General features: G+C 37.0%; 1 protein-coding gene across 2 annotated transcripts in view; it reads right to left on the reverse strand.

The window, feature by feature from the left end:
* Positions 1-170: 170 nt before the first annotated feature.
* LOC132404002 (D-amino-acid oxidase-like) overlaps positions 171-17,133 on the reverse strand; it is a 31,579-nt gene continuing 14,616 nt past the window's right edge. For both annotated transcript variants that reach the window (XM_059987927.1, XM_059987926.1), the window contains exons 7-11: positions 16,694-16,795; positions 13,333-13,415; positions 11,667-11,784; positions 11,449-11,547; positions 171-5,960 (exon numbers count right to left, since the gene is read on the reverse strand). In XM_059987927.1, the coding sequence (XP_059843910.1) occupies positions 5,829-5,960; positions 11,449-11,547; positions 11,667-11,784; positions 13,333-13,415; positions 16,694-16,795 (534 nt within the window). In that variant the 3' untranslated portion in view covers positions 171-5,828. The remainder of the gene's footprint in view (positions 5,961-11,448; positions 11,548-11,666; positions 11,785-13,332; positions 13,416-16,693; positions 16,796-17,133) is intronic.

Genomic DNA, 17,133 nt, shown 5'->3' on the forward strand with positions numbered 1-17,133 from the left:
CCATTACTTGTTACAGAAAATATAGCATTACCACATGTATCCAACAGATTTGAATAAACTAGTCTAAGCAATGTCTTATAGTTTACCATTCAGTCTCATTTTCAATTTTCATTTGTGCAATGGTAACCAGAAAATGTGAAAGCATGGTATTCAGAACATCTCTATAAATCCTCTGGAGATGTTACTGTGTGTGCAGATAATAGGCTGCCTTTTTATCATTACATGAACAGCATATTAAAAAAGATAGTTTCCAGTATGTGAGTCTGATGCTGCAGGAAGCCTATGCCACTGTATCAGGAGATGCCATTGAAGGCCAGTTTGTATCAGCAAGGTTTGTCTGTAATACCGTATCATGCACTGAGATTGCTTAATAAACCTGTCACTTTAAAACAATAAAAATGTATGGGGTTGCACCTCTTTATGGGAATCTTAGTTTTTTTACTGCAATGTTTATGTATACTGATAGTCATGCACTAAACTTCAATCAGATATACTGCCAAACTGGTAATGTCACAATAAAACTCTTCTGTAGTGAAGCAGTGATGTCCTGCAGTGCCATCTCCTGCTGCTTTTGTCAGCTGTCTTGCACTAACCTGTTGCTTACCTGTCACAACAGGCCATTCTATGTTGCTAATCCCATATTAAACTTGATTATACCTTGTTGACAATTGTCAGAATTGGCCTGTCTCTGATGCTAAGAAGATGATACCATCAAGACTGACTTAACGTGAACCTACAGAGACTGACGTTTCAAGTGAAACGTATCGGTTGGTAGACTAATTGGTCATTGTAAATTGTACTGTGATTAGACTAGGATTAAATCAGGGTTGCTGGGCTCTGCGGCTCAAAGGACCAGACCTGTACTGTATCTCAATAAGTAAATAAATAGATCCCAACAATTTCCCATGTTAGAATTGTTTAATTTTAATGCAGATTTTCGGTATTTCCATTAGTGTTTCAGTAATACTACTAGGATAATATGATAGTATTTGGCAAAGGTTCGATTCTTGCTGCTGCCTGTAAGGAGTATGTACATTCTCCCTGTGACTACGTGGGTTTTCTCCGGGAGCTCTGGTTTCATCCCACAGTTGATAGACATACCGGTTGGTAGGTTAATTGGTCATTGTAAATTGTCCCGCGATTAGGGTTAAATTGGGGGATTGCTGGGGCAGTGTGGCTTGAAGGGCCAGTGGGCCTACTCACGCTGTGTCTCAATTTTAAAATAAGTAGAGAGGATCTTAGCCCCATCACATTCTCTAACCAAGTATCCTATGGATTTACTTATTAATTTCCACTTCTAGAAGAAGTTGTGATCGCTTTCACTGAGAATAAAAAAATATAAACAATAACTGGTTGAAGATGAAGTAATGGGCATGGTAAGAGCTATTAGGTTTTTAATAAAAATCAGTAATATATTACGAACTCTGCCAACTGTGTTCATTTATGCTCAACACATTATGCTAGAATATCTTATTAAATATAATCGAACATGGCACTAACTTGCATGTAATCGTTAGGAAAAACTGAGATTAAAGAATGATTGTTTGAAATTGGTCTGGGATTTAAATTGCAAATTATGATTGCATTTGCTCAACATAAGCTGCTTGTGTATTGAAATGGAAAATCTAAAAAAAATCCAGAAGCACTTAGAATTTAAGAATGATCATTGCAAAATCCCACAAGTCCCAATAAAATGAGCAACATGTTCCTCATTTCTAAACACCCTGCTCTTGCTTAGAATAAAATAATTGTGCTGAGTTTCAAGGGTTCTTGATCTCCTTTCAGAACTTTAGTAATGGAGCATTGGAACCTTGGAAATGGCATTTTAACTCCTTCTGCAAGTGTTCTGGACATCTCCATTTAGAGGATCTGTAAAGTTTTAGATCAAGACCTTTAATGTCAATCTGCCAGCTAGCTGGAACTTCAGCCTCATTTTTTATTTGAAAGATGGCAAGTGCTTCATTTGCTTAATGCTGCAGTATCAACATAGCCAATTTATGCTGAAATACAGGAATTAAGCCACACACTTTTAATCTGGGGGTGTGTCTCTACAATAAAGAATAGGATGGAAGATGTATCATTTAGAACTGTAAAAACTATAAAAGCTGAGCTTGTTCTATAAATAAATATTATTGCTACTTATTCATCTAAAAAGTTTCCATCATTAATATCTGTCCTTCTGTCTGGTACTGTAAATACTGGACTCTAAATTTCACCCTGGCCTTAGTACTATTAACAAATTTGGTTCTTCTGTACATTAGAGGCATTGTGAGAGCTCTAGTTTCACCTTGTTTTTGTAGGATTGCTATACTCAGTTTGTATCATAATTACCATTTATATTGCATTTGTAACATTAAAAAATGTCTCAGTGCCATTCTTCGATCATAAAGTTGAAAGAGAAAAAAATGAGCCACACAATAAGAGACACTAAACTATGTTGAGACATCTGCTAAAGGTGGGGTGTAGGGGAGGGTACTTTAAATAAATTGCAATTGACTGGAAACGTGTGGCCATGATGTCAGTTTATGTCCACACTAAAATGGCCATGGTTATAAATGTTGGTTATATTTTTTGTGGTGTTCAACTGGTACCAAAGTTAAAGACTGACTTGATTCTGATTCCTTCTTAATGCCACAGTGATCTGTGACAATGAAGTGTAACTTTGTATTTAAATTGTCTGAGAGAAAAGTATGAAAAGTTTATAAGGCGATGCTTGGTATAAAAATACTTTGAACGTCAACTTGGTGGTAAGTGTGCAGAGACTGAGTTGAAATCAAGTTTGAAAAAGTTGCAGATGCAAAAAAAAACAGAAAATGTTGGAAATATTCAGCAGGTCAGCTAGCTTCAATGAATATAGAAACAGTGAACATTACAGGTTAATCACTTTTCTTCTAGCATTTTATTTTTTAAAAATAAAGTGAATACAAAGAATAATTGGTTCAGTAAGAACAGTAATAATAAAACGGTTGCATTTTGATTCCATTCTGGTGTTGGTCTGAGTCTCTAAAGTCAAGTGATGAACCTGAAATGCTAGGTTTGTACTTTTCTTCACAGACATTTCCTTCTAGCATTTTCAGTTTTTATAGCAAAATATTTCTTGGTTAATAGTTTTTCAGCAAGTTATTGTCGAGCAATTAAATAAAAACAGCTTTTCTATTAAAGAGGGCTAGAGATAAAATGAGTAGAAGCTAAACAATACAGTGTTTACCTCACACTTTGCCATTAAATACTGTGATGCTCATCTCAGAAGTTAGTTAGCTGGATCTAGTCGCTTATTGTTTGATCAAACACAGATCATTGGAGATTCAGCAATGAATAAAAGGCAGTAGAGGGCCAACATCAATTCCAGCAAGAGGGACGAGAAAGAGAGAAGCACAATTTTTTTTCTAATCAGATAAATAAACCAAATGTTTTTAAGACTGTGGAATGTCGGCAACAAAATAAGGTATCTGCATTGTTAAATAATACTAGAAATTAGGAAAAAAATGAGCAGATTAAACAGGTCTGTATAATGATAAACTGGTACTGTAGATATATTGTGAAGCCTGTATTTTACATTCTCAATGTGTAAAAGTAATGGAGATACATTGTCAGTAAAGTACTGTTTCTGTATTACACTATAGACTAACTACTTTTGTTGATTCTGGAACAGGACTGTGGTAAACATCCAAATCTGCACTCTGCATCCTGGTCTACTCATGAGCAACATTACAAGAAATCTATTTGTTTATAATACATAAAAATTGAGAGTTCAGATGACTTTTATACCCTTTTCAATTTCACATGGTTCAGGGTATCATTCCTGAATAGACTCTGGCCTGCAACTTTCAGTAATTTATATAAACCACATCAACCCAGTGAGTGCAATGCAGCATGAAAATAATGCTTGTTATATTTCACACTGTAACCACCTGAGGCCCGCAATAAGCTGACCACTTGTAAACTCTCTTAATTTGAATTTCTCTTTGTGTTGTCATTGAAGTTGTTTAATATTTTATCTAATAGACAATCTAGTTATTTTTTAACTGTATATGCAGCCTTTAAGTTCACTGGATTTAAATCGGCCTCTATAATGGTGTTAAAGAAATCAAACAAAAGTTTGAGTTTGTTACTAACATACACAATTATAATCCATTTGCAAATGCAAATTTGAAGACTGGAAATACGCACATTTGGGAATATTATCTAATGAATTATGATTGACTCCCTATGTTCAACCACTCATTTTCTGAGAAGTAAGATTTGAGCTGCAGTCTTTGCTTTTTAGTCATAAGCAAAACTTCATAACATTGATCTCTAAACTTAATGAAGGCTTCAGTCAAGTGTCTGAGAGGGCTGAGCCTTTCATGTTCTCTCTGCCCAAGGTGTGGATATCAATATTTGCCTGTTACAAAATACGTCTGTTGTTATCTGGATGACTTGTGTTCACATTTTTCTACAAAGTATAAGAACATGTTCAGTGTGAGTTCAAATGTGAGGATGCACTGTGCTTTGATATTCAGTGTTCACCTACAGATAGATGCTTATGTATATCAGGTAACTGCTGTCTTGTGCTTGAATGTATTTACTTGTTCTATATGTGGTGAACTGGAACATGTTATTGTTTACAAATATGCAGCATTTGCATGATAGCCTGTCACAGATAGACAGCTTATTCTGATTGATGTAAATAAGATACTTCAAATTATCAGGACAAAATTGTACTTATTCATAGTAATGTTTGCATTTAAATTACAAAAAACACTTTATTTAATAAAGATTCTTTAGTAATTCATTTTCAATTTTATTGAATCCATTATAAATTTATAAAAATGTTAGTTGATAGGTTATTAGCAAATTGAACAAGACCATTATGAGGTTCCTCATTGCTGTGAACAACTGGCAAATCAATTATAGCATTTACTTTTACCAAAAAACTGGCATTTATTTATTGCTAATGTAAAAGTGCATTAGAGCAATTTCAATGGTGTTCACCACCCTTAATTCTCAATTATTTAAAATTTGTTAACATATAGATGGTATATTTATTAAATTTAAAACATTTCATGAAACAATTACAGTGATCAGTCAGAAGTACGGTAGAAATATATTATCTTTGTTAACAGATTTTTGAAGTCACTGGTTCCTTATTCTATATTTACCCATTTACTTTACTGGTTATTAAATTAACTCTAGATGAATAACTTTTGAGACAATCAGGTCTTAATCATTGGCTTAATAGTTTTAAATTTCAATTTAGGTAACGATGCTGACACAATAAGCAAGAACAGAATTGTAAAATCACAAATTTTCCTAAGTTCTGTGGTAGCTGATGAAAGTCAGACTATGTTCAAATTGGTGCAAATTACAAATTTCTCTAAATTTGTTTTAAATTATGCTGTTAATTTCTCCAGACATGATTTGTCAGGATCTTTGAGGAGAGGCAAGGGCAAACTAACACCTAGACTGATTTGTCTAGGTGCAGCAGTGTTGCTCACCATTTGTGTTTCACTATGAGAAATGTTTGGTTCTTAAAATGGTATCCTGAAATAATCAATTTAATATTAATGCTTAATGGATTAATAAAATTTTTGTGACCACAAAAATGTCCTACTTTAAAATTTACATAATTATTTGAGGAATAGCTGGGAGGAAAAATTTGGTACAAAGATGCTTGGGTGCAGACCAATAGTTGGAAGAGCATTTAAGGAGGAGAGCCTGGGAATTTTGGAGATTATAGTGGATTACATATTTGCTGATAACCACTAAGTACAGCCACTGTTCACCAGATCATCACTACAGAAATTATATCCACGGGATCACACAACAGTATGTGTGATTGAGACTAATTACAGTCGGGATGGCATTTTCCAACTGGGCTTCGTCTCCTGCAGGATCTTGTTGAAGATGTTTGCTACTTCCATGGCACAGCCCCAGTGGATAGTCAGGCCATAGCCTCCATGACCATAGTTGTGAATCACCTACAAGATGAACAGTCTGATTAAATCTGATGAAGATTTAGCTTCAAAGACACTAATGAAGGAAATTAAAATTTAGTGTTAGGACAGAAAATACAGAGGAGCTCCAACAGCATGCATAATAGAGGTTAACAATGAGAAGGTTCACATTTTCTCTACTCAGGTGATGATTGATCCATTTTACTTTCACATTGCTTTCTGTGCTTACAAAGTGCAGCATTCCTGTCTCACCCCACCTCCCCATCACACCCCTGTTAAGCAATTCCTAACCACAGAAAACATCAAGACAGAGATCTGCAATCTGAACTCCATTTCAGCAGTGTCCTATACAAATGCTTCTTCTATCACCGCCAGAAATAGAGGAAAACTGCAGGCCGCTGTAATAGTTAAAGCCTCAGGAATTCTGAACCATACTTAAAAACTCAGCTAAATCCATGAAAATGGAAAAGCAATTTTAATTATGTGATTGTAAGTGACTTAAGGAACATGTAATTGCTCTACAAATCCAAAGTAACTGTCCTGATCCTTCTAAAGTCTCAAAATAGCAAAAGGTAAACAGATTTAGGAGTCTGTGTCTGAAATGAGTGCAAAAGACTTGTTTGAATATCGAATGATATCTGCATTCATTTAAGGCAGCCACTAGGGCTGTCTAATAAAAGCCTTTAACTAAGTTAGTGGTCTGAACACTCAAATACAAATGTACCCATTTTAGATTCATGAGACAAGTGCAACAAAGTCAATTTTGTACCCTTTATTGTAGTTGGAAAAATTCACAAAAGAATTTTTTGTGGTGCCCCTGTCAACTGGTGACAATTTCATAATTTTCACCTGTGTTGAAAAAGTCCTATTGGGTGTGTTAGAACATTAAAAGTAATGAATTGTTTTAAAAAGTGTGCATGATCTTGGAAAGGAAGCATTGTTTTAATGCAGCAGGCCTCTCCTCTTAACGGCTTCAAAATCTGTAACTTTTACTTCTTTGCATCATGCATGTATTGATCCCATATAGATAAAATCTTTAAGCCCTACTAGGTAACACATGCAAAAGATCTGAAAGCATGCATTCTTCATTCAAAAAAAAAAGTACTTTTCACTGTTCATTATTGGGAATCAGGTTGCAAAGTGTTTTTCACAATAAAAATGTAGAGTTTATAACAACTACATTTTCTTTGAAATTATGAAAGCTGCATCTTTATGTTTTGTATCCTATCAAAATAAGTTAGCAAAGTTAACCAATTGTTTGGTAGTTGTACTAAATATTAATGAAATGTGTATATTTCTCAATATTATGGTCATTCTGTCTCAGTGATACAACTTCAGATTCCACTACAGGATTTGAGTATGTAATCTAGGCTGAGACTTTAGCATAGTACAGAAAGAGTGCTGTGCTGTCACAGATGTTGAATTACAGATTCTGTAGTCCTGCTGTAAAAACTCCTTTAACAGTTTGAAAAATGCATCTGTTTGAGCCATCATCTGTCCTACAACCACCAACACCACCTAAATTAGTCAGTCAAATATGTCAAAGAAGATTTATTATCAAAGAACACATACAGTTGAAGTCATAAGTTTACATACACCTTAGCCAAATACATTTAAACTCAGTTTTTCACAATTCCTGACAGTTAATCTTAGGAAACATTCCATGTCTTAGGTCAGTTAGGATCTCAACTTTATTTTAAGAATGTGAAATGTCAGAATAATAGCAGAGAGAATGATTTGGTTCAGCTTTTATTTCTTTCATCACATTCCCAGTGGGTTAGAAGTTTACACACACTTTGTTAGTATTTGGTAGCGTTGCCTTTAAATTGTTTAATTTGGGTCAAGTGTTTTGGGTAGCCTTCCACAAGCTTATCACAATAAGTTGCTGGAATTTTGTTCCATTCCTCCAGACAGAACTGGTGTAACTGAGTCAGGTTTGTAGGCCTCCTTGCTCGCACACGCTTTTTCAGATCTGCCCACAAATTTTCTATTGGATTGAGGTCAGGGCTTTGTGATGGCTGCTCCAATACTTTGACTTTGTTGTCCATAAGCAATTTTGCCACAACTTCGGAGGTACGCTTGGGGTCATTGTCAACTTAGAAGACCCATTTGCGACTGAACTTTTAACTTACTGGCTGATGTCTTGAGATGTTGCTTCAATATATCCACATAATTTTCCTTCCTCATGATGCCATCTATTTTGTGAAGTGCACCAGTCCCTCCTGCAGCAAAGCACCCCCACAACATGATGCTGCCACCCCCATGCTTCACAGTTGGGATGGTGTTCTTCAGCTTGCAAGCCTCACCCTTCTTCCTCCAAACATAATGATGATCATTATGGCCAAACAGTTCAATTTTTGTTTCATCAGAACAGAGGACATTTCTCCAAAAAGAAAGATCTTTGTCCCCCATGTGCACTTGCAAACTGTAGTCTGGCTTTTTAATGGTGATTTTGGAGCAGTGGCTTCTTCCTTGCTGAGCAGCCTTTCAGGTTATGTCGATATAGGACTCGTTTTACTGTGGATATAGATACTTGTCTGCCTGTTTCCTCCAACATCTTAACAAGGCCCTTTGCTGATGTTCTGGGATTGATTTTCACTTTTTGCACCAAAGTACGTTCACCTCTAGGAGACAGAATGTGTCTCCTTCCTGAGCGCTATGACAGCTGTGTGGTCCCATAGTGTTTATACTTGCATATTATTGTTTGTACAGATGAACGTGGTGCCTTCAGGCATTTGGAAATTGTTCCCAAGGATGGATCAGACTTGTGGAGGTCCACAATTTTTTCTTCTGAGGTCTTGGCTGATTTCTTTTGACCTTGTTTGTAAACTTCTGACCCACTGGAATTGTGATACAGTTGGCCCTACTTCTCCGCGGGGGATTGGTTCCAGGACCCCCCGCAGATACCAAAAAATGCAAATGCTCAAGTATCTGATTTAACCTGTCTCAGTGCTGTGGACTTTAGGACCCAGTGCAGCTCCGGACCTTATTTAACCTGTCTCAGTCCAGTGGACTTTAGGACCCGGCAGAGCCCCAGACCTTATTTAACCTATCTCAGTGTGGTGGGCTTTAGGACCTGGCGGAGCTCTGAATCCGTAGTGTTTCTGTTCTGTTGACGGAAAGCGATCACAATTGAAAATAAAGTGGAAATAATAAAGCAATTGGAAAGAGGTGAAACACCATCGGTCATTGGAAAAGCGTTAGGCTACAGTCGGTCAACAATTGGGTCAATTTTAAAGGATAAATTGAGAAAGGCCCTGCCCTGATGAAAGCTACAATTATTACTAAGCAACGCAGTAGTTTAATTATTGAAACACATACATTTCTTAAGTGTTTTATATGCATAGAAAGGTAAAATATATACTATATACTAAGACAAACGTTTGACTGACACTAAAAAATACCAGATGTACCTGTTCCAACTTACTTAGTAAGAGAGCTTCCATTTTTTTTTTCGATCCCAATCCACGGTACCTACGCACATCCTCCCATATACTTTAAATCATCTCTAGATTACTTATAATACCTAATAAAATGTAAATGCTATGTAAATAGTTGTTATACTGCATTGTTTAAGGAATAATGCCAAGGGAAAAAAGTCTCCACTTGCTCAAACAATGAGTGCTGGAGAGTGAACTTCCGGGTTTTCCCAATCCTTGGTTAGTTGAATCCGTGCATGTGGAACCCACGGATAAGGAGGGCTGACTGTATAGTCAATTAGAAGTGAAATAATCTATCTGTAAACAATTGTTGGAAAAATTACTCATGTCATGCACAAAGTAGATGTCCTCAATGTCTTGCCAAAACTATAGTTTGCTAATATGAAATCTGTGGAGTGGTTAAACAACAAGTTTTAATGACTTCAACCTAAGTGTATGTAAACTTATGACTTCAACTGTATGTCTCCATACACAACCCTGAGATTCATTTTTGTGGGAATATATATACAAGAAACACAATAGAATCAATGAAAGATTGTATCCAACAGGACGGATAATCAAAGACAATGAACTGTGCAAATATAAAGAGAAAAATAATTAAAATAATAAATAAATAAGCAATAAATAGAAAACATGAGATGAAAAGTTCTTGAAAGTGAGTCAATAGGTTCAATTCAGAGTTAGGGCAAGTTAAGTTATACCCTTTGGTTCAAAAGTCTAATGACTGAGGGGTAATAAATGTTCCTGAATCTGGCAGTGTGGATCCTGATGCTCCTGTACCTTCTTGATGGCAGCAGTGAGAAGAGAATCTGGCCTGGGTGGTGGGGTCCTTGATAATGGACGCTACTTTCCTGTGACAGCGCTCTGTTATTGGTGACTTCCAGTTTAAGATGGTGCTACCGAATGTGTGTGACACCTCACTGGCAGTTCAAAAGGCGAAAGAATTTGTAAAAACATCATAAATAATACCTTTAGTGAATAAATTGTAGTAAAATATCAACACTAACAATGAAGAGGTGAGCAAAGGCGAAGCAAATTTGAGGGATGAACCCACTAGTATGCTGAAGAATCAACGCAGATGGAGTGAGCCATTCAGAGAGAAGTCGAGGCAGAGGAGTTCTGATGTCCATACAACTGGCCCAGATGCAAGGATGGGTCACTCTGGGCACCGAGCAGATTTGGAGAAATTAAAAACTGTTTTGGGCTGGGCGGTGAAATCTGGGCCCAGAGCGGGTCACTGGGGAGCGTATTCTAGGCCCTGAGCCCTTCGCTGCAGTGGTGCCTGGGCCCTACTGTGAGATACAATATGCTGTTTGGACAATTTAAGTGAAATACTGGGAAGACAGGGTGTCAGGATCGGAGGTTGAGGGCCAATTTCACTCACTCTCCCATGATGTTCACTCCTCCCTCCATGGTGCTGAGGCTATGAAGACAGACCCTGGCTCCTGTACTCTGTGCCTGCTAATGTGATGGACTGATACTGAAGCTTGGGCCTACTCTGGGCTTTGTATCTTCGGTTCAAAATGTTGTTGCTTACTGCTATTGTTTACATGGACCCTTGTCTCTGGCATTGGTATTTCTTTAGTTGAGCTCTTTCAGGTTTCTTGCTTTGTAGCTGCTTACTAGCAAACAAATCTCAAGGTTGTATAATTTATACATTTTGAGTAGTGTACTTTGAACTGAAACTTTGAACAGTTGGGAGGGCTTTAAGCATGATGGAGTGGGCTGTATCATTACTTTTTGTAGGCTTTTCCATTCAAGGGCATTGGTGTATTTCATAGTAGGCCATGATGGAACCAATCAATATACTCTCACCTCACATCTATAGAATGTTTGTCAAAGGTTTAGATGACATGTCAAATGTATTAAATGTATTTAGATGTATTGCTAGTGTTCTAATTTGTTCTGTATTTCATTTGTTACTCAGTTAAGTGGTAGTTTGTAATTTTTTATATCTTTTAAACTATTTCCATGAAACTTCGGTTAATTGGGGCAGTGGACCAAAATGCACTGGTCCCGGTATGTCCTTATTAACCCGAATCCTCTGTATTTTTTTTGTTTTGATATCATACCTCAAATTTCGTTGGTCCTGAATTGAACATCTGTCGTTCTAAGCGGATCCTGCTACGGACAGGTCGAAGTCCAGTCCAATCTTCTACTATTCTGGCATTCTGTAAGAAGTATAATAGTTAATGAATAAACAGATTAATTCCATAATACAGCACGTACTGCTTACTAATTTGTATGGTGATATTTTCTCATAAAATGGTGTAAAATCCTTATAAACAACCTTCAGGCTAGGTACAAGTTTGCAGCCACCTTCCCAGACTTTGTTGTGGTCTTCAGCATTGTTCTCCTCATTCCAGTTCCCAAGTTGGAAGATTCCTCCCATGGTTACCAATTTGCTTCTAAAATGGAAGTGCAGTGACAACAGTGAAGCTGACATAAAGCTTTGCTGAACTTTCTCTTCAATCGCTAATAATATTACAACCTAGAGTGTACTCCGGTTAGTTGGGCCATCAGTTAATCGGGGCAGCCATTTATTTGGGACAACTCTAAAAGAACAAAAACTAAATTGAGACAATTTGGAACACAACATCGCCTAAATGGGGAGGGAGACTGTTGTGTAACAGTTCCTAACTAGCGTCAGTCGAGTGCACTTGCTTGGCCATTAGACACTACACCACACTTAGAGTAATCAGATTTTAAGCAGTTTCAGTTGCGTGTGCTTGTGCTAAGAAAGCAGTGATTTTTGTCACGCATTTTGTTGAGAAATAAGACAATTTGGAACTGGTTTGCTCACCGCGGTTACAACATACAGGCTTGAAGATGACAGAAACAGTCAGAAGTGCAAATGAAATTATTTCACTTCTTCAACAAGTTAGGAACAACAAAGAATTTGAAGGTATCAACAATAGCCATGAATAATACAATGAAAGTGAATACTTGGGGGATGCAATTGCTGATAATATTGAATGAAGGCAGTCCATTATCTACACGATGTATCTGCGTTGGTTTTGCTCATTTAGTCATCAATAACTACTAGGAACTGATACACAGTTGTATGGTACTCTAAAGGTATTGGTAGTGTTCTAATTTGCTCTTTATTTCATTTAGATAGATAAATTGTAGTTGTCCTTTTTTTTAATACCTTTTAACAATTTTCATGATACTCTGGCTAATTGGGCCAAAATGTACTGGTCATGATGTATCCCAATTAACCAGAATCCACCGTACTTGGTCAAATAACTTGAATGCTAAGGAACCTTTACGTGACTTATTTCTTTGGGCTGTGGGCTGGCAAGCTGCTTAGTTATTAAGTGGCCAGTAAATTAGGCCTTCCTTCGTCACCTTTCCATTTATATGATGCCATTTTAAAGGAAATATCGCATTTCTTTATATGTGCCGTCTTCACTCTGATCCTTTTGCTAGCAGAGAGCTTATTACAAAAGGAACTACAAAAGCAAATATTGTATGTCTTACTTGTTCAGCATGGAAATGCATGATGCAAAGAACTGACAAATCCCAATAGACAGTGGTTGAGTGGGAGAGGAAGAGGGATCTTTAGCTGCTTTTGGCAAATTTCAAAGCAAAAAAACCTTTCTGCAAACTCATGTATATCTGTGAAGAAGTGGGTGCAACACAAAAAATGGGGAGTAAAAATAAATTATTTTGCCTTACAAAACCAATTAGTATATTTGTTAACATATTAGCTAGTTAATAAACTTTCTTAAGAAAACACAAAAAAGCAGTAGAGCTGAGTATAGCAAAGGAGAGGATTACAAAGTTAGTGCAGCGTCAGTGAGAAAAAAGACAACAGATCTAAACAACTTATGGCTCAAGAATAATTGGAAGACATTTTTATGTCGTGCATTCAGCCAAAAATTCTGATCAGAGAGCTTCACCATGGCTATCTTAATAGTATTAAATGGGTTAAGTGCTTTGATCATTCTTACCCTGGTAAAATATATGGCATGGAATAAACCCCAGCTTTGATATCATGTGAAACAACAAAGTGCTTCATCCATGGTGCATGAACCTGATAAAAGAAAAACTTACATAGGTGAGAACTAACTCCTAAATTAAGTAACTCCATTTATAACAACATTGCCAAACTTTAGAAACATTGCTTTAGCAGCTCACTGGCATCAGTAGTTACAGCTTCAGCAACCTATGGGATGCTAGGCTTCATTAATAGGGGGATTGAGTTCAAGAATACAGAGGTCATGTTGCAACTCTACAAATCTCTGGTGAGACCACACTTAAGAGCATTGTGTTCAATTCTGGTCACCTCATTATAGGAAGGATGTGGAAGCTATGGAGGGGGTGCAGAGGAGATTTACCAGGATGTTGCCTGGTTTGGAGAACAAGTCATAAGAAGCAAGGTTAGCAGAGCTGGGACTTTTCTCTTTGGAGCGTAGAAGAATGAGAAGGGACTTGATAGAGGTCTACAAGATTATGAGAGGCATAGATAAGGTGGATAGTCAGTACCTGTTTCCCAGGGCACCAATAGCAAACACCAGAGGGCATATGTACAAAATTAAGGGAGGAAAGTTTAGGGGAGACATCAGGGGTAAGTTTTTTTTACACAGAGGGTTGTGAGTGTCTGGAATGACTTGCCAGCAATGTTGGTGGAGGCTAAAACATTAGGGGTACTTAAGAGCCTCTTGGACAGGCACATGGATGAAAGAAAAATGGAGGGTTATGGGGTAGTGTGGGTTTAGTACTTTTTTTTAAGGATTATATGGGTCGGCACAACATGTAAGGCTGAAAGGTCTGTACTATGCTGTAGTGTTCTATGGTTCTATGGTAACCCAGGTTCAAGTCTGACCTCCAATACTGTCTGTGTGGAGTTTGCATGTTCTCTCCGTGATTATATGAGTTTCATCAAGATGCTCCAATGCTTAATTAACTAATTTGAATTGCTCCTAATGTATAGATTAGTAGAACATGAGGAAGGTGGTGGAGTTGGTGGGAAAGTGAGGAGAATAGTTAATTAGGGTGGAATTAATGTAGAAATGAGTGCTTGCTGTTTGGCATGGATTCATGACCAAAGGACTTGTTTTTGTCCTGTATCTCTACGACTTTACAAGTTTATCAGCCCACGCACTGTCAATTATTTAACTGTGGGCCTGCCTTTTCAAAAATCAGCAAAGGATGCAACACAAGCATTGCATGCTAGGTTAATTTAACACAAATATAAGGCCTTTCTTTTGAATTTGAAAGCATGAAGTGGGCAAAACAGTCAAGCCGGAGCCTGGAGGGAGGTCTGTGGCAAATCGGCCAGGGATTGGAAGGAGGTTGGAGGACGGGTACTGAAGTACTGCCTGCAAACAACCCCTCTCACTTCCATCAACAAACTGCAGCATGAGAGTTACAGGAGTATGGAGACACAAAAGACTGCAGATGCAACAAAAAAGAGGGTGCTGAACAGAATAATCAACAAGATACTGGATGAACTCAGCAAGTCAGGCAGTAAATTGGCTATCTTGCCTCTGTATTTCAGTCCAGACAAATGGTCTCAAGCCAAATTCTCAATTCCTTACATGCTACTTGACCTGCAGAGTTACTGCAGCATCTTTTTTTCTTAGTTATAGGATTACATTGGTCCAAATAACAGATAAATGAATGTGCTAAAGGCACCTACCTGAACAAGGGTCAAGGCATCAGGCAACAATTAGCTTAAGCCAGCTTCCTCTAAAAAAAACATGCCACTGCAGAGCAAGCAGCACTATTATAAAATGGTTGGGTTGACATGCCCAAAACAAATGCACAACCACATGAAATAATTTATCCTAGCAATACCAGAAAATTATAATTTTGCATTAAGAACGATGTTATCATATGCACATTCAGTGTGAAAAAAGGATCTTTCATGAAAGGTTTGATTCTGACAGGACGCACCTAACCAAATTTCCAAAGCAGGATTATTTGTCTCAGAAGTAATTATAACTGGACAATGCTATAAGAAGGGAAAGACAGTTACTAGAGGGAAATCAACTTTTACAAAGGTAGCACTGAAAGGAATAGTAAAATGTAATTTGCGGACTTTGAGATGACTATGAAATGGAAGTAGTCCATGAGCAGTGATAACGCTAAATGTTAACTTTGTATATTTTTAAATGGCATTAAAATAGTAAGTCCTAGATTAAAGGGTCATTTTCTGGGTGATCAAATAGAATGTTTGGTGGGACACAAAGACCAATGCTAGAATCTCAACTTTTTAGAATTTATATTAATGATTTGGACAAAGGAAGCAGGTCAGATAATGTTGCAAATAATACAAAAATAGGTGGGAATGTAGGTTACACAGAATAAATGAGGAAGCTACAATGTGATATAGAGAGGTTAAGTGAAAGGGCATAAAGTTTTCGAAAAAGGAGTAGAATGTGAAAAATTGTGAAATGGTTCATTTTGGACACTGCTAGATGGCCATTTCTGATGGAGTTAGAGATACTGGTTTTCCAAAGCATAACATCAAAGACAGCAATTACAACAATTATTTATGTAAGTTAAGAAAAGTAATGAATATGAAGGAGTTTAGAGAGATTTACTAGAGTCTGCAATGGGCAGGTTGATTTTTGAGGAAATGTTGCACTGATCAGATATTGCTGGACTTTAGAAGAGTGGGAATGGGCTTTCTAAAAAGATCCTGAAAGATAGATGTGGAGAAGATGGTTCTCCTTTTAGGAAAAGCTAGAACTACTGAAAATAAGTGGTCATGCATTTAAGATAAAGATAAAGCAATCTTTCTCCCTCAGAGTCAAATCTTTTTTTAATGGAAGGGTTTTTTAATACATACAGTGGGGAGCTGAAAGGTCAACATGAACACAGTGTTGAGGTTTCATATTAAATGCTAGAGCAGGTTTGAAGAACTGTGAAGCAGATTCCAGTCCCAATTCGTATACTTGTATTTCAGAAAACTAAAAAATGTAATTTATTCAATAATTATTGATCGATCTAATTAACTTAAAATACAGTATAAAGAATCACTTACAAGCTCATTCGATAGCATGATTTTACTGAATCATATGTTGCCTATTGTCACAGCAGAACAAATTGTTATTCCCACTACTTTTATTATGAGTACTGGGATAACATTGGCGGCTGATATTAAATTATTACAGCAATTTCTGGAACCCCATTATCAATGTTTAATTCTTAACCCCAAATTTATGAGCCATATCAAGATTCAAGGAAATGAAATACCTTTTAACCTGATTTGAACTATTGTGAAGAATTTACGAAATGGGAAAGGAAGAATAATTTCCTCTCTTTATATAGTATAAGCAAAAACTATTAATTAAACATGTTCACCTTTAAGATCTGTCCTCGAGCAGGCTTCAGCTCTGGGTCTGGCTGCAGCTCTTGAGCACGGATGCCCGTACAATTCACAATCACATCAAAAGCTGGGGCTAACTGTTATAGTTAGAAACATTAAACAAGTTACTTGTAAGAATCATATCTTCACCTATCAAATCAACAGCACTTAAATGAATAGGATAAGTCTAGACCATATATGTCAAACTCAAGGCCCGCGGGCCAAATCCGGCCCACAGTGGAATTATCTTTGGCCCGCGAGATAATATCTAATTACTATTAAAGCTGGTCCCAGTAATCGAAGCGCCTATGGCGTATGATATGGCTAATGCTGAGTTTATTCAGGTACCAGGTTTTCAGGGTTTTTAGTGTTTATTCGGCAGTCTTCTTCATAAGAAATGGAATTTGTAAAGTGAAACACTTTGTAGTTATAGCAG

This window comes from Hypanus sabinus, chromosome 13 (genome assembly GCF_030144855.1).
Source record: "Hypanus sabinus isolate sHypSab1 chromosome 13, sHypSab1.hap1, whole genome shotgun sequence".
Classification (NCBI taxonomy): domain Eukaryota; kingdom Metazoa; phylum Chordata; class Chondrichthyes; order Myliobatiformes; family Dasyatidae; genus Hypanus; species Hypanus sabinus.